General features: G+C 43.0%; 1 protein-coding gene across 3 annotated transcripts; it reads right to left on the bottom strand.

Annotated features, from left to right (window-relative positions):
* Positions 1–5,006: 5,006 nt before the first annotated feature.
* MFAP5 (microfibril associated protein 5) lies at positions 5,007–17,354 on the bottom strand. 3 transcript variants are annotated; one of them, XM_055395803.2, is made up of 11 exons: positions 17,104–17,354; positions 16,834–16,967; positions 16,265–16,324; positions 14,713–14,748; positions 11,774–11,818; positions 11,292–11,324; positions 10,906–10,941; positions 9,395–9,424; positions 8,399–8,486; positions 7,096–7,169; positions 5,007–5,446 (listed from the first exon to the last, which is right to left on the bottom strand). In XM_055395803.2, exons 1-11 carry the CDS (start codon positions 17,202–17,204, stop codon positions 5,334–5,336), a joined length of 750 nt encoding a protein of 249 aa, XP_055251778.1. In that variant the 5' UTR covers positions 17,205–17,354; the 3' UTR covers positions 5,007–5,333. The 3 variants fall into 3 exon arrangements, with proteins under 3 accessions (XP_055251778.1, XP_055251779.1, XP_088693493.1); XM_055395804.2 differs by having other exon boundaries at positions 16,834–16,962; XM_088837367.1 differs by having other exon boundaries at positions 16,834–16,939.
* Between the last annotated feature and the right edge of the window lie 763 nt (positions 17,355–18,117).

The following is an 18,117-nucleotide window of genomic DNA, read 5'->3' as shown; positions in this document are numbered from 1 at the left end:
TAATACTATAAAGAGCAAGATGTTTTCAAATCTTTTTCTGGGGTGGACCAAGGAAGGAAAACTAGAATACCAGGGACCTGAAATGGGCTGAGAGTAAACAGCAACAAAAAGGAAGTGAATGAAATTTTTAACTTTTTATTTTGTTTTGGAGTATAGCTGATTAACAATGTTGTGATAGTTTTAGGTGTTCAGCAAAGGGACTCAACCATACATACACATGTATCCATTCTCCCCTAAACGCCTCTCCCATCCAGGCAGCCAAATAACATTTAGCAGAGTTCCCTGTGCTATACAGTAGGTCCTTGTTGGTTATTCATTTTAAATATAGCAGTATATGTCCATCTATATGTATAATGTACAGGTCCATCCCAAACTCCCTATTTCTTTCCCCAATCCTTGCCCCTGGCAAGCATAGGTTTCTTCTCTAAGACTGAGTCCGTTTCCATTTTGTAAGTTCATTTGTACCATTTCTTTTTAGATTCCACATATAAGGGATGTCATACCATATTTCTCCTCTCTCTGACTTACTTCACTTAGCATGGCAATCCCTAGATCCATCCATATTGCTGCAAATGGCATCATCCTTTTTAATGTCTGAATAAGATTCCATTGTACATATGTACCACATCTTTATCCATTCCTCTGTTGGAGGGGCATTTAGTTTGCTTCCATATCCTGGCTATTTTAAATAGTGCTGAAATGAACATTAGGATGCATATATCTTTTTGAATTATGGTTTTCTCCAGATTATGCCCAGTAGTATGATTGCTGGATCATATGGTAGTTCTATTTTTAGTAACTCCACACTGTTCTCCATACTGGCTATACCAAAAAGGTGAGTGGAATTTTGTAAATGGGGAAGAGAGGACAGAGGGAAAGAAAACTGGAACCAAAACTAACCTCCTGAAACTGCCCTGGGACTATTCTTAGAGCAAAGTTATGAGAGAAAACAAGCCTTTGTAAGGGGGAGGGAAGCAAAGATGGAAAGTGAATTAGAAGTGTTGCTTTCCACATGGAGATGACAAGACAGCAGAGGACATCAGAACAGTGAGAAATGGCAAAGCACAGGGATTTGATGATGCAAAAGAAAAGGAAGGGTAAAGCATGACACTGCATCCAGTCAGACCAAAGGGGACAGAAAAGATAGAGAACTTTCTGGAGAACTGAGGAGTGGGCCACATCTGGGGGAGGGTAAACAAGTTTGTAATGTTGGAGAACCAATGGTCAAGGAAGGAGGAGGAGATGGAGGAGAGCAGAACAGAGAGATTTGAGCGATGCTGCTACTCAGCTTTCAAAGGGAGATAACAGCCCAAGTTCAGGTCTTATTTCTAAACATAGAAAAGAGAAATAGACCGAAGAAGACTACTCTCCTCTGAGAAGTAAGTTGGAAAAATTTTTATTTTAAATGTTTAATTTGCAATATATACAATACTGGGATTGGGGTGCTTTCTGGTGGGAATGCCACCTCTCGGTTAATGTGCAGTCCGTCAATTCAGTCGTTCAGTCGTGCCCGACTCTTTGCAACCCCATGAATCGCAGCACGCCAGGCCTCCCTGTCCATCACCAACTCCTGGAGGTCACCCAAACTCATGTGCACCGAGTCAGTGATGCCATCCAGTCATCTCATTCTCTGTCGTCCCCTTCTCCTCCTGCCCCCAATCCTTCCCAGCATCAGAGTCTTTTCCAGTGAGTCAACTCTTCGTATGAGGTGGCCAAAGTATTGGAGTTTCAGCTTTAGCATCAGTCCTTCCAATGAACACCCAGGATTGATCTCCTTTGGAGTGGACTGGTTGGATCTCCTTGCAGTCCAAGGGACTCTCAAGAGTCTTCTCTAACACCACAGTTCAAAAGCATCAATTCTTCGGCGATCAGCTTTCTTCACAGTCCAACTCTCACATCCATACATGACCACTGGAAAAACCATAGCCTTGACTAGACGGACCTTTGTTGACAAAGTAATGTCTCTGCTTTTTAATATGCTATCTAGGTTGGTCATCACTTTCCTTCCAAGGAGTAAGCGTCTTTTAATTTCATGGCTGCAATCAGCATCTGCAGTGATTTTGGAGCCCAAAAGAATAAAGTCTGACACTGTTTCCACTGTTTCCCCATCTATTTCCCATGAAGTGATGGGATCAGATGCCATGATCTTAGTTTTCTGAATGTTGAGCTTTAAGCCAACTTTTTCACTCTCCTCTTTCACTTTCATCAAGAGGCTCTTTAGTTCCTCTTCACTTTCTGCCATAAGGGTGGTGTCATCTGCATATCTGAGGTTATTGATATTTCTCCCGGCAATCTTGATTTCAGCTTGTGCTTCTTCCAGTCCAGTGTTCCTCATGATGTACTCTGTATGTAAGTTAAATAAGTAGGGTGACAATATAAAACCTTGACGTACTCCTTTTCCTAGTTGGAACCAGTTTGTTCCATGTCCAGTTCTAACTGTTGCTTCCTGACCTGCATTTAGGTTTCTCAAGAGGCTGGTCAGGTGGTCTGGTATTCCCATCTCCTGCAGAATTTTCCACAGTTTATTGTGATCCACGCAGTCAAAGGCTTTGCATAGTCAATAAAGCAGAAATAGATGTTTTTCTGGAACTCTCTTGCTTTCTCCATGATCCAGTGGATGTTGGCAATTTGATCTCTGGTTCCTCTGCCTTTTCTAAAACCAGCCTGAACATCTGGAAGTTCACGGTTCACGTATTGCTGAAGCTTGGCTTGGAGAATTTTGAGCATGACTTTACTAGCGTGTGTGATGAGTATGATTGTGCAGTAGTTTGAGCATTCTTTGGCATTGCCTTTCTTTGGGATTGGAATGAAAACTGACCTTTTCCAGTCCTGTGGCCACTGCTGAGTTTTCCAAATTTGCTGGCATATTGACTGCAGCACTTTCACAGCATTATCTTTCAGGATTTGAAATAGCTCAACTGGAATTCCATCACCTCCACTAGCTTTGTTTGTAGTGATGCTATGTGCAGTAAGGGCCAAATCCATGAAGATACTCTTAAATGATTCTCAGAAATGCAGTGCCGTCTGAAACCTCTCTCCATTGGCTACAATATTCATGGACTCTTTTGGTCGGTGTACGAGTGAATCTGCTTTGAGAGACTGGGGCAAGGATTCCGTGCTTCAAGGGTTTTTTCCTAGTATTTCTCTTTAAACAGTTGTGCAAATCCTATTAAATTAAACTGTTTCTTAACAGCAAGAATCTAGTCCTCATTTCAGTAGTTCTTCTGCAAAGTGGAAGGAATCCAACCCTTATTGAGTGGATTTCTGTCACACAGAACTGTCTCAAAGTCCCTTAGTTTCTATTTGAACTACACTGGCTTTTTTGGAAAGGTACTGCGTTATTTAGATGAAAGCATGCTGCTGCTGCTAAGTCACTTCAGTCGTATCCGACTCTGTGTGACGCCATAGACGGCAGCCCACCAGGCTCCCCCGTCCCTGGGATTCTCCAGGCAAGAACACTGGAGTGGGTTGCCATTTCCTTCTCCAATGTATGAAAGTGAAAAGTGAAAGTGAAGTCGCTCAGTCGTGTCCGACCCTTAGTGACCCCACGGACTGCAGCCTACCAGGCTCCTCCGTCCATGGGATTTTCTAGGCAAGAGTACTGGAGTGGCTTGCCATTGCCTTCTCCGTTAGATAAAAGCATCCATGATATTTAATTTGTCACTCATAATATGGTTTTGTTCTATGACATTGTGGATTGTTGTCCTAATATAGAGTGTTTCTCTTCTTGTAAAGCAGATGCAATAGAATTAGACTGCATCTATGCTTCAAGAAATATGAATAATGCATTTAAATCTCACTGTTGAATGAAAAGAAACCTTTGAATGAACATGAATTTCTTTCATATTAAAGATGGGGAAATTAAACCAGGGCTTAATAATGAGGAAAACTGACTGATCTGAGTTTACCTGGTTCCTGCCAGAGCCAGGACAAGAATGCAGGTTGTCAGAATATTGTGTTTCTTTTACTCTTTTCTGTAAACCATCAAGTATACTTTATACTTGCCTATTAAAATTTAGGTCTGAATTCCCTTCTGCGGGCCCCCAGTCAGACTATTCCAGAATCCATCTGCATGATAATCTCTAGATTATGGTGATGAGGATGGAAGAAGTAGCAATAGCTCCAGGAACTTCAGAACGATGATCTGGTTTCACGTTAAGCTGTCTAATTAACTTGTGGAGGTGGAGGTGGGCTGACCCTATCACTACGGTAGGTATAGAGTAACTACGTTAAGACTTTCTAGTTCTGCTTGGTGATTGAATAACTAACCGCGTGAAAAACTGGATAGCTTTATACCTGCTGTACTCCTCTCTCTAGCCTCAGCCTCTGAGCTTAGCAGAACACAACATTTTGGGTCTTTATAATAGGATTGAATAACTCTTGCCTCTAGAGTACTTTCTAAAACTACAAAATTACCATAATCCTTCTCATAAAGAGGACATATAAAGAAGGCCGAGCCCCGAAGAATCGATGCTTTCTAACTGTGGTGCTGGAGAAGACTCTTGAGAATCCCCTGGACTGCACGGAGATCAAACCAGTCAATCCTGCAAGCAATCAGTCCTGAATATTCATTGGAAGGGCTGATGCTGAAGCTGAAGCTCCAACACTTTGGCCACCTGATGCCAAGAGCCGACTCATTGGAAAAAAACCCTGTTGCTGGGAAAGATTGAAGGCAGGAGGAGAAGGGGACAACGGAGGATGAGATGGTTGGATGGCATCACTGACTTGATGGACATGAGTTTGAGTAAACTCTAGAAGATAGTGAAGGACAGGGAGTGTGGTGCGCTGCAGTCCATGGACATAACTGAGCGACTGAACAACAGAGAGAGGACATACCAGGCAAAAGTGAGGACAATCCAGCAAAATAGAGTAAAGAGGACCACGTAAGTGAACCGAGAGTTAGTCCAGGAAATGCTTGGATGTAAAATATTGACGTTCTATGGTTAGTTGAGATTGACAGTGATAACATCGTCCCCCCTAAGATCTATCTCAAATAGATTCAGTAGTTAATATTTTTAATAATTTTATTCAAGTTTATTTTCTCTTGACATTGTACATAAAATGTTTCTATCTAACCGACACGTTAATGATTTATCTACTAGGTCGATGATACAGAGAAGCAGCAAAACCATGCAATACTACAAAAACTATATGTTATGTACTAAAAAATGACAGAAGCAGGTAAAAAAAGAAAAATGAAGAAGTAGGGGAACAAGCCAGACATTGCAAAGGGATTGGTTTAAGAACTACTTCATGTCTATGGGTTGGCTGACAAAGGTTGGACAAGGAGTTCCCTCCCACCCACACATTCTTTCCTTCCTCTTCCTTGTTGATCACAGACCACTGGGTCCCTGCAAATTCACATTGTCACAGGGAGGAAGGCGGAAGTAGTTGGAGCGTCGGAGTCGCCTTGGGGGCAGACCAGCCTTCTGACGGCAGAGTTCATCTAGAAGAGAAGCAGAGCATGCTGAAATGAGAGTATACAGGAAGGTGGCCAGGGCTCCAAGAGAAGAGAGGAAGAAGGAGGAGACTGCAGGGTGGTGCAGTGAAAGGGTTGCAGAGAAATAGATCAGGATTAGAACCTGGGATCTGCCACTTACTGGTTATTTACTCCCTACCAGAAAGATTCTTGACTTTTCTGAACCTCACCATCCTTTTCTGCAAAACAAGCATTGAAATACCTGCTTCAAAAATGTAGTTGAAAATGAAAGAATGGATGCAAAAGAACTGAGCACAGGTGGTCAGTAAATTTTAATTTCCTTTTCACAACTTGCTCCCAATTCTTCTAATTGTGGACTTATTAAACAGCAGAAAAAAAAATGGGGTCCAGTCATTCAAAAGTGTTTACTGTGTGCAAATGGCTAACTTTAGCAAGTCCCCCGAGACACTTGAAAGTGCCTCGAGTCCCAGATACTCATCCTCAGTGTCTAGGTGCTTCCCTTGCAGGTGGCTTGCAGAGCCAATGAAGGCAAGGGGCAAGTTTCCTTCTGCGAAGTTAAGTACAGCTCTTACTCAGAGGGGGTGGGTGCAAGGCCGGCAGCTGAGTCAGAGTGGCTTTTGCATGTGGTGACTTTGACGACGGCAGCCATCATCTGGGGTTGGGCCAGAGGAAGGTGAGAAATAGTGTTTTCACACCATGCATAGTGTCTAACCACACATTTGGACTCTTGTAATTTTTTTTTAATAAAATCTTTCTATCTTGCTCTACCTCTGAAATTTCACAATAAGCAAGGGAAATGGTTCTTGGAATTGGTGGACTATTGAAAAGGTAGTCAGTGTTCAGCCAATGTCCAAGCAATTTTTTATGTATCCAAATGTTATAGTCTCTAATTTAGTGGTGTTTTCCCCATCTGGAGTTATTAATGTGGCTGCAGGACTAGAAGAGACTGTTATTTGTAATAGTTGACTTGGCTTTTCATCTCTGGTGAATGATCTTCAAAGTCTCAGAGCATCTGAAAGCACTGAGAAGTTAAGGATTTCTGTCTAGTTGGAAAGAGATTTAGCGGTGCTTCCTTAAGGAAGCAATTTTTTAATGTTAATAATGGAAGATAATTGCTTTATGATGCTGTGTTTCTGCTGTACAACAAAGTGAATCAGCTGTTTAGTTGCTCAGTCATGTCTAACGCTTTGTGACCCCATGGACTGTAGCCTGCCAGGCTACTCTGTCCATGGGATTTCCCAGGCGAGAATACTGGAGTGGGTTACCATTTCCTTCTCCAGGGGATCTTCCCAACCTAGGGATCAAACCCGAATCCTCTGCATTGGCAGATGGGTTCTCTATGGCTGAGCCACCAGGGAAACCCTATATGCATTCATATATCCCCTCCCTCTACAGCCTCCCTCCCTCCTCCTCTCATGCCACCCCTCTAGGTCATTACAGAACACAGAGCTGAACTTCCTGTGCTGTACAGCAGCTTTGAGGGTTATGAATATACCAAACATGGTGCTTTTTTAATATTGTTTATTGAGGTAACTAGGTGGAGCAGGAGCTGATGGAAGTCAGAGAGCAGCCTAAAGACCTCCTCCAAAGCCACATCTTGGATGTGTTAACACTTGCCCCAATTATCAGTTCCTCCCCATCGAAGCCAGTCTTACCTTTCATGGCTTCGTGTTCTTTACAGACAAGACGGGAGCAAATCTCATTGTTGATGACATACATACGCCGTGAACTGCCATAGATCCAACGTCACAGTGCAAGAAGGAGATGGAAAAAGCATTGAGAGGGAGAACTAGCCTCAGCCTGAGATGCCTCTTTCAACCCCTGGAAATACCTGGATTTCCTTAAGTATTTCAGCCTTTCCACTCCCACCCCCACCCAAGTAGTGTAGAAGATAGAATGGTATCAATCACTCTTATTAGTTACAACTTTGCACATTCCACCTAGACTCAGCTTTAATACTTCCCACACTGCAGCTGCTGCTAAGTTGCTTCAGTCGTGTCCGACTCTGTGACCCCATAGCTGGCAGCCCACCAGGCTCCCCCGTCCCTGGGATTCTCCAGGCAAGAACACTGGAGTGGGTTGCCATTTCCTTCTCCAATGCATGAAAGTGAAAAGTGAAGGTGAAGTCACTCAGTCGTGTCTGACCCTTAGCGACCCCATGGACTGCAGCCCACCAGGCTCCTCCATCCATGGGAGTTTCCAGGCAAGAGTACTGGAGTGGGTTGCCATTGCCTTCTCCGACTTCCCACACTACTCCCTACTATTTTCTACCTTCACACTTGAATCTTCAGCTCCAGCCTATTTCTCAGATGTGATAAATTTGATGAACCAGTGTTTCCCTCATGACCATCCTTCCTCCAGTACTCACCATCCTTGCCTTCAGCATCTACATTTGTTAGTTAAACTGTTCTGTGTGCCTCAATCCAGACTCAAGGTTCTTTTTTTCTTCTATCGTAATACAGTTCCCATTACTTATTTCTCAGGTCTTAAGTCTATTTGCTTTTTTTTTTTTTAAGTATTTTTATTTTTTTAAAAAAGCTTTTTATTTTGTCTTGGGGTAGAGCTGATTAATAATGGTGTGATAGTTTCAGGTGAACAGCAAGGAGACTCAACCGTAATATACCCATATGCATTCCACCCCTTAACACTGAGCAGAGTTCCCTGTGCTATACCTTAGGTTCTTGTTGGTTCTCCGTTTTAAATACAGCAGTGTGTACATGTCCATTCCAAACTCCCTAACTATCCCTCACCTGTATCCTTCCTCAGCAACCTTAAGTTCCTTCTTTAAGTCTGTGCAGACTCTAGGTTTTAATTGGCACCTTCGGAATAGCTAAAAGGGTGATGCTTAAAACATCTGCCCCCTTAGAGACTGAAATTCCAGAGTGGGTGCTCATTAAATAGTTGCTGACGTGAAAGCATTATCATGGGCGGCTCTCTGGGTGATATGGGACCATTTACCTGGTGAAGCATATCTGATGGAGGCATTGCTTGATTGGCCGATGCACGGAGTAGAGTCTTGTGCAGGCGAATTTCTCATCCCGGCACTCTGAAGATACCCACCATAAAAAACACATGGTTAGAGGAATGGAGGAGGAGAGAGAGAGCTGGGAAAATACAGAGTAGTATCTACAGAGGATCACTGTAAGCTGGGGTATGTTCTTCCTGTAACCAATACAAAGCAATAATGCTGCTGTTTAGTCATGTCTGTCTCTTTGCGATCCCACGGACTATAGCCCATTAGGCTTCTCTGTCCATGGGGATTCTCCAGGCAAGAATACTGGAGTGGGTTGCCATGCCCTCCTCCAGGGGATCTTCACGACATCAACCCAGGTCTTTCGCATCGCAGGCGGATTCTTGACCAGCTGAGCCACCAGGGAAGTCCACAAAGCAATAATAGATGTTGGCTAAACAATGAAATTTAGGTGCTTCCCTACCTGAAAGGAAAGAGAATAAAATAGTTCCTGTGGGTTCTTCTAGGAAAAAGTCCTTCTAGGGTTAGACAGGTGGCAACATGAAATGCTAACAGTCATATTCTGAAGAATTTGAATTCTAAAGTGGGTCACTATTTCTCTGTTCTGGTGGTTTTTAACCCTAGCTGCACATCAGGATTATCAGTTTGTTAGAGAAAGCATAATGTCTATAATAATGTTGAGTCTTTGAGGTCATTTCCTGACCCACTAACAAACAGATTATGTTCAAAGTTAGTTTATGGAGAGGACTGTTCTGGGACTATGCAATAGTGGTCCTATCTTTCCCCCATGACCTTTAGAACAGGACCTCATAGACAGTGGGGTAAGGTGGGAGGGATATGAAGAAGACTACAAATATTCTTTGAGAAAGAATTAGAAATAAAACTAGAAGATGTACCAAGTATTCTCCCAATAATAAGGAGATTAGGAATCTTCAGGAAGAAAAAGAAAGCTTAAGAAAAAGACCGGCAAAAGACAATCATACCTGTGGTGGTATTTTTGTCGTTGAGTGAGGCTGAAAGGCAGAAATTTTATTCAGTTATTACTGGTTCTAGAAGTCACTGCCGTGTAACTATCATAGCTTTACTTGAGACCCACGTCATGTCTGTCATGTCCGTCTCTTTGTAACCATGTGGCCGGTAGCCCACCAGCCTCCTCTGTCCATGGGATTTTCCAGGAAAGAATACTGGAGTGGGTTGCCATTTCCTTTTCCAGAAGATCTTCCCGACCCAGGGATCAAACCCGCATTTCCTGCATTGAAGGTGGTTTCTTTACCGCTGAGCTACCAGGGAAGCCCCAATCCTAACCTAGGAGCAAGTTAAATACTGGCTGAATTTGTAGAATGGAGAGTAAGTCAAGGAGTAAGATGCATCTTGAATAAATGGACTAACCACAGGAGTTTCCTGTAAAATGTCATCAGAAGGGTTGCTAATAGGAAGAATGCTAGCTAGGTGATTTCATCTATCCCTAATTTCTTTGTTTCCGCTGGGTCTTAGCTGCAGCATGCAGGATCTTTGCTGGGGCATGTGGACTCTTAGCTGTGGCATATGGGATCTATTTCCCCTACCAGGGATTGAACCCAGGCTCCCATGGTTTCAGTCGCAGGTTTATATGCTGAGAATTCTCAAACTTCTATGTCTAGCTCAGAACTTCCTTCTAATAAGCTCCAGGTCTATAAATTCAACTGCTATTTTGTGGAAGAGCTCATGGATTTTTTATTTTTTAAGATCCTTCCATGTTTCCAACTGCCTTCTTTCCCTTCACCAATTCAAAATGTTCAGTGAATGGTGCTACCATTTACCCAATAGCTACCATCTATCTAATAGAAAACTGGACTTCCTCTCAACAGTCCCCACTCCCTGACAGCTCATTTCTCTCCCATACCTCTAACAAAATAATTCAGGACATCATATTTTACTGGGACTAGGCATCTGCTTAGAACTTGTCTTTGCATGAACTGTTCTCTGGCTTGGTTTTCATTTCCATCCTAAGCCTTTGCCCATATTGTTTTCTTTACCTGAAAGCTGTTTGCCTTTCTGTTCATTTGATTCAATTCTATTTGTCTTCCAGGAATCAACCTAGTCAGTGTGCCCTTCAGAAAAGCCTTTCCTGACTCTCAACATTGAATATAGTCAAGGACTCTTGAGATATCACAGCTTCTTTTCCTTGATCATATATTTTTGGTGAAATTGAATAAAATTATCCATTCCTTTGTCTATCTCGTCTATTAGACAAAAGATGTTTAGAAGAAAATCAGTTTTGTTCACCTTTACCTTTACCCATTTGATCTTGGAAACTTGGAGAGAAAAATCAAACCTTGGCAGTTTGTGTTAGAACTGTTAGCAGCAGTTCTTGCTTGTTAAGGGATCAAACATGTCATTAATTTAAGTTTAACTGTTACATGTCATTAATTCCAGCTGTACTGTCTTCCATCATGGGTGTTGTGGGAAGCCCAGGACAGCCCCCGTGACCCTGAGGTCCCAGATCTGAACTCACCCAGGTCATCAGTGGAAGGCTTGATATCAGCCAGAACTGAAAAGGCACAAAATAGTGATGTGAGAAGGGGGAAGGCAGACAGCAGGAGGGAGAATGTGGGTAACAGGAAAAAACTGAGGCAATAGCTGGGTTTCTACAGTGTGTCCAGGGGAAGAGAGTTCATTGAAGATAATTTTTTTGAATATTATTTGGCCTGTTGACATTGAAAGTATGTTTTTTAAAGCTATGAATCCTCTTTGCTTCCTCTTTTTTAGAGGGCCAGGAAGCATCTTTTCTTTCATCGCCTTCCCAGTGATAAAAATTATAAGATTAATTCAAGAGCTAGAATAAACACTGTGACTATTAACATGAAACGTGCCATTTTTAAGAGCTGGCGTGAAACCTACCTGTTTCATCTGTAGCAGGATCATTCACCAGATCTGCAAAGATACGACGGATGCAGGGGATGAAAAACAGCAAAGGGAAAAGCAGGGTGAGGCATGATGGTCTAAAAGGAGGCACGATTGAAGCGAAAGAATGTGGACTCTTGGGGGTAAACATAAGGGACTATCACAGAAGGAAAAGGAAGCAACAAAAAGATTGGGCATGTTTATAGCCTTGGCAGCATCTGAGATAGACAACAGGGCTCTGAATCCCTCTCTCTCTCTCTCTTTTTAAATAATATTTATTTACTTGGCTGTGTCAGGTCTTAGTTGCCGCATGAGGGATCTAGTTCTCTGAGCAGGGACCGAACTTGGGCACCCTGCATTGGGAGCACGGAGTCTTAGCCCCTGGAACTCTTTTATAGTCTTCCTCTTACTTTATACAGACATCATCCTGAATCTTTCTATCCATAGTGTGGGAGCAAGGAAATAAAAGAATATCTTACTAGGATCTTCTGTGAATGTTTCTGAAGTCACTGTGGTCACATCATCTGCATAAAAACAATCAGAAAACAACTTTCTGAGCATTCTCTGCCCCTCATCCCCCACCCCTGCACTCCCAGGAAGTGAAATTGTCAAGCACAGAAGCCATCATGCAGTAAGATCCTAAAAGAATTTTTCTTTGTTTCCCAAGCAAAGCTCCTTCCCCTGTAACCCAAACAAATGTCACACTTTTCCTACTCCCATGAATATACTCACACAGTCCTAACCCTAGACTGTCCCTTTCCCATTGTTCTTTAGAGGAATGAATGAACCACGTGGCCATCAGAGAGTCTACTGATTAAACTTTGGTTCAGCATTGGACTGCAAGAATCACTTCATCCTAACAGATAATAACCGATACAGTTAGTTCGGGATTACTATGGGCTTGCTTTACAGATGGTAAAACTGAGCATCAGCAGAATAAATAACTCATCCAAGGTCATAGAGCTTGTTGATAGTTATTATGGGTTGATGACCTCTTTGTGACACTTAATTAAATGAAAATTGTCTTTCTCAAAAAGATTGTGATTTTTTTTTTTTAATCTTTTGACTGTGCTACTGGGCATGTGGGATCTTAGTTCCCCGACTAGGGATTGAGCTGGCACCCCCTGAAATGAAAGTCCCCAGACTGATTTTTGACATTCATGATTTTGATATTTTTGGATATCAGTCTGATGATACTCAGTGTTCACAAGAGGTTACATTGGTCGTTTTCTGATGCTCACAGTGATAAGAGAGGTAGAAAGAGAGGAGAGGAGAGGAGATGCTTTGCTATTGATCCTTGGAAAGTAAAGACAAAAGGAGAAGTACAAAATGGTCCAGGTCTTAAGATGGAAGCTATTTGGATAAACTAAGAAAACTTCATCTGAAACTGTGCATAACAGCAACTCCTAAAACAAATAGTCTCTGCTTTAACAAGCAACGTAAAAAAGCAGTGTGAAAAACTAGACGTTTAACAAACATCCCATCTGTAATGAACCTTCACTGTAAAAGGCTTATAGTCATTATCGATTTTACCCACTAGAGGTCAGCAAATCCGCATAATACTTTGCCTTGGGGGTCAGCATACAAGTGTCAGATTTACAATCTGGTGAGAATAGCATTTTTATAAAGCATGTCTGAGTTACTGATCCTTGTACTAGAAGCAAAACACAAAACATTTTAAAGGAATTTCCCCTGCTTATTCCTCACTTCATTGTTTAGAAAAAAATTCCAGATAGAAAGGCATCAGATGGGACAGGAACCTTTTACATCTTTTAAACACTTTTTAACATAAGCTTTCTTCTTTCAGAGCAGATTTTGATAAAAAGGAATTCAAGTTTGCTCCAGTCCCACAGGATAAATGAAAAACCACTGATCCGATTCATTCCAGAGGCTGTAAGAAGGGAGTGGATTTTCTCCAGGGTGTAGCCAATTCCTGTCCTGTTTCCATTTCTCTCCAGCTACATTCCAGCCCAACCACTCACAGAAATAGAGGAAGCAGTGGGTGAACAAAGGGTTTGAGAATATTCTAGCTGTGTTTTTAGAATTTCAGGCAGAGTACTAGTTTTCTGTATATCCCTCAGTTTACCCACCTTTTCCATGAGCTACCTCCATAAGGACTTATGAATGTTTTCTGAGAAGGAATCTTATAGAGACATCTTCATCAGCTCTTACAATATTTCTGCTCAGAAAGCATCACAAAGTCATAAAACAGGACTGGACCTCAACCAGCCCAAAGAAAGGAATTTGGGTTTTCAGTTGTGCTAGTGCTGGGACTTCCAAGGTGGCTCTAGTGACAAAGAATCTGCCTGAAATGCGGGAAACATGGGTTCGATCCCTGGGTTGGGAAGATCCCTTGGAAGAGGGAATGGATGCCCACTTCAGTATTCTTGCGTGGGAAATCCACTGGACAGAGGAGCCTGTCCAGTGGGCTCCAGTCCATAGGGTCACACAGAGTCAGACACGACTGAACATCTGAGCACTGCACAGCACAGGGCTGAAATAAAATCTGGGTTCAAAAATGTAAGGATTCAGACCAGAACAGAGAAAAGATTTTTCTGTATTTTTATTTCTTCTACCAAGATGCACAGTAAGAAATTATATTGTGAGCCAGTATACACATATAAAACTGAAAGAAGAGTAAAAATAATACTTTGCTTCTGTAATCTACTTGCAGTGTATTCTATTTTTATTTATCTTTTAAGAAATATTTATTTTGGCTGTGCAAGGTCTTAGTTGTGGCTCTTAGGCATGGGGGTTTTGGTTCCCTGACCAGGGATCAAACCTGGGCCCCCCTGCATTGGAACCATGGAATCTTAGCCACTGGACTACCAGGGAAGTCCCCAGTGTACTCTGTTTTTATTTTAGTCTATCTTAACTCATTAAAAGCACCAGTTGTGACCTACTCATTAGATCTTTTGACTCATTAAAGGGCTATATACTGTAGTGCTCTCAAGGGTTGGGAAAAGCAAGAGAAATTATAATTATAATTATGTTGGTGCCGAGAGGCAACTGCAGATGTTGAATTGAGCTGAAGGAAGTGGGCCTTTGGAAGCCAAAACTTACGGACTCTGTCACATTGAGCCACAATTTCTCTATAGGACTGGGAAGACTTCTTTTTCTGTCTGCATTTTAGTTTTTCCACTCTTACATGGATAGGAAAATTCTGTTAGGAGTAGTGGGCATTATCCGAGGGTGTGGAAATGAGATGGACATAGAAAAGATTTGAGTGAAGTTATTTCAGTAGTGAACGAGAAAGTTTTATGAATGGGATGACAGGATTGTTGAATTCAATTCTGTTATTTCACACACCTTGGCAGTGCATCTCTGTATGGTATGACAAATTCTTGGAACTCTGACCATTTGGCTCCATTGTCCTGATAAGAACCCCAATAGAACCCAGATCCACGGGATCACCTACCTCCTCGCTGTCCGCTGACCCCTAGGGGTGTCCGGCCTGCACAAAGGAAGGAGAAGTATGTGAATGTGTCTAGCTCTATGCCCCATAAAGCTTTTCTGAGATGAACCAGAAAATGATGGGGAAATTGCTGTACTTTATCTTGCCATGTTTTATTTCTGTTATAGCTCCGTATAGAAATAGGCAGACTGTTAGTGCTACACACAGACACTCACAGACACTCACAGACAGGAGACGGCTGAGCACAAAGGGGAGCTCTGCTGGGCCCTGACTCAGGAGGCCTCTCAGTCCATCCAGAAGGGGTGGGGTCCTGATCCACCCACAAGGCAGTAGCCCTTCTTGATGGCCTGTCCTTCCGTCCCCACAGCCAGCCCCTCCAGCTACACTACTGAAAAAGGCCCAACATGATTATCTCACAGTCTGTGTTTGGCAGAATAAGACAGAAAAAAAAAAAAAAGTAGGATTTTTTTTTTTTTTTGAAAGTCCAAGATTCACTTTCTGTGGCCTGTTGTCTAGTTCAATTCTGTGCAATCTATGAAGATCATTTTCCTTTTGTCTATAGAGGTGAAAACATTTTCTGTGTGTGTGTGAATCTGCTTGTGTGAGTCTGGTGCTTGTGTTTGTTAGGTTAATATATCCCCACTGTTTTCCTTCACAGTTTGAGATGTGGTGTGTGCTTAGTCACTCAGTCCGACTCTTTGCGACCCCAGGGACTGTAGCCCGTCAGGCTCCTCTGTCCATGGGATTCTCCAGGCAAGAATACTGGAGTGGGTTGCCATGCCCTCCTCCAGGGGATATTCCCGACCCAGGGATTGAATCTTCATCTCCTATGGCTCCTGCATTTCAGGGCAGGCAGATTCTTTACCGCTGAACTACCAGGGAAGCCCCTTCTTCACGGTTTAAACTTGAGTTTCTTGTGAGGCGGTCCTTATGTCTGTGTACACGATTGTATGCAGCAGCTTCTCCTTTTGGTTTCTTTTTTTTTTTTTTTTGGGGGGGGGGTGCTGGGATTTTAGTTCCCTGACCAGGGATTGAACCTGGGCCACGGCAGTGAAAGCACTGTGTCCCAACCATTGGGCCACCAGGGAATTTCCTCCTTTGGTATTTGTTTCCCTGCTTGTATATTTATGAGAGTGGCCCTCTTGGTTAATGTACATTTGTGTGTATCTTAGTTTTGCTTTAATTTCATAACTCCTCTGCTGCCTTCCCCCAGATCTGAGGTCATCTCTAATCACCTCCCTCTAATCACAAAGTCTGTTCTTCTCTTCTCTCTCTCTCTCATTTTTTGGTCATGTTGCAAGGCTTACAAGACCCTAGTTACCCAGCCCGGAATTGAACCTAGGCCCTTGGCAGTGAGAGCGCAGAGTCCTAACCAGGGGACTGCCAAGGAACTCCCCGTGTTCTTTTACTTCTCTTTAATGGGCAATTCTAGAGTTAAATAGCAAGCACCTCTCCTCCCATCCCCAGCCTCCGTCCACCCTCCCTCTAACATACACCTCCACCCACCTCTGAGGAGCTGACATTTCAGGGAGAAAGAAAAAAGGTAGGGACTCACCACAGGACACGATGAGGGCGGTGAGAAGCAGGAGCACTTTGGGTCCGAAGAACACCATATCTGACAGGTAGAGGGGGAGAGTGAAGACTGTGATCAGACTTCCGTTCCGGGCAAGCGTGTCTGTAGGGTGTCTTACTTCCCAAGGTCTTTCCCGGTCCCCCATAAGTCTCAGACCCTTCCTCTCTTTTCTTCCAACACTTCTTCAGGCTCCCTTCTGTGATCATTTGCCATCATTCTCACCCCTTCTTTCCCAGCAAGTCAGGAAATTTTAAACAAATTTATACATGGCTTGTGATGGGCCCCCATCCACCCCCTGGCCTCTTCAAACCCTAGTATCTAAACTTTTGTTTTGATATCTGTGGGTTTGTTTTTTTTTTTAATAATATCTGCTCATCTTAGTGTCTCCTCATTTGAATTCCATGGATAATTGGGATGTCTGTTCAATTCTAAATCAGTGACATTCTCCACTGCCTGTTTCCAGCCCTTTCAAACACCCTCACACACACACACACACACACACACCTCCTCCCTCTGTCTATTTAGGGTTTTAGACAATCCAAGCCACTTACTGTTGATGGTTCTCTGCTCTTTCCACCGAGTCCTTTGGTTGTTGAATGTGTCTCTCTCCTTCTCTGTTCCACTTTGGCTGGGGTGTAAGATGAACAGGGCCACTCCCTGGAAAGGACTTCGAATTTGGCCTACTCTGAAACAATGAGATGAGGGAGAGCAGGGAAGAGAGGGAGGGAGGGAGGGAGGGAGAAAGCCAGGCTCGAGGAGTCTGATTCAGTGCTACTATGATGCTGGGAGGAGAAGGGCGATGGGGCTTTGCAGTCACTCACACCCTCGTTCCAAAGGTTATGATCACACTGATGAGAGATGGTGCTGCTCCCTTGACGGGTTGGCTCAAGCTCATATATGCCTTTCTTCCATGAACCACCATCTGGCTCCAGTCTCACTTTGTCCTTGGGTTACTTTTTACCTAAAGAGAGAAAAAAAAAACCCTGCGGAATCCGTTTCTGTGTCTCTGGCTGTCTTCCATATCTGAATCATTCTTCTGACCCCCTTTTTCACTTTTGTCTTTTTAGAATTCGACTTCCCCAAATTTCGTTGTGTCTTTTTTCTTTTCCTCTTTTCTTGACCCACACATTTAGCCTCCTCCCTCCCACCCCCACAATCTCATTTATTGCCTCATCCAAGCAAACAGAGACACCACATGAGTTTTGTCCAGGAGAAGGGCTGGCTGTCTTAGAGTTAGGGAAAGTTAAGGAATATAGGACCCTCATCCTTCTGTAATGTGGAGGAGTTCCATGAGAGAAGACGCCAGCCTTAGGCTGTGTTTTGGTTTTGTTTAAGCTTATATTAAGAATCTTGGTTTCTGGACTCTTGAGGACAAAAATGCCATCAGAAGGCCAACAAAAATTGGGAGCCAAGTTCATTTTGCTTGCTTTATTTCCCATCATATCACGTAATATGTATATAACACTTTCTCTGATCCAGGAGCTGTAAAAACTTTGTCTTTGCTCTTATTCCTAGAAACTCTCATGCTTAGACCATTACAACATCTCCACTTCGGCGAGAATAAACTTGAATGACAGAAATGCAAATCTGAAAAATGGTTGACCTTAGGTGTACTAGCAGGGTGTCAAATTCAAGTTATCTGTTGGTTTCCTTAGTCTATATTCTGTCCCCTGAACAGCTAAATTAGAGAAACAGGTTGACCCTGGTGGCTCAGTAGTAAAGAATCTGCCTGCCAATGCAAGAGACCTGGGTTTGATCCCTGGGCTGGGAAGATCCCCTGGAGAAGGAAATGACAACCCTCTCCTGTATTCTTGCCTGGAGAATCCCATGGACAT

The sequence above is a fragment of the Moschus berezovskii genome, chromosome 6 (genome assembly GCF_049115385.1).
Source record: "Moschus berezovskii isolate FMDL1 chromosome 6, NW_MosBer_1.0, whole genome shotgun sequence".
NCBI classification, from domain to species: Eukaryota; Metazoa; Chordata; class Mammalia; order Artiodactyla; family Moschidae; genus Moschus; species Moschus berezovskii.
Note: the sequence above shows the minus strand (reverse complement) of the source record. Positions and strands in the feature narration are given on the sequence as shown.

Excerpts from the sequence above, each read along its gene's own strand:
- MFAP5 (XM_055395803.2), bottom strand. The coding sequence starts at position 17,204 with ATGGTGGTTCATGGAAGAAAGGCATATATGAGCTTGAGCCAACCCGTC. Across the intron at positions 16,325-16,833 it reads AGAGCAGAGAACCATCAACA|ATATGGTGTTCTTCGGACCC; the intron begins GTAAGTGGCTTG and ends TCTACCTGTCAG. Across the intron at positions 8,487-9,394 it reads CGACAAAAATACCACCACAG|AGTGCCGGGATGAGAAATTC; the intron begins GTATGATTGTCT and ends GGGTATCTTCAG.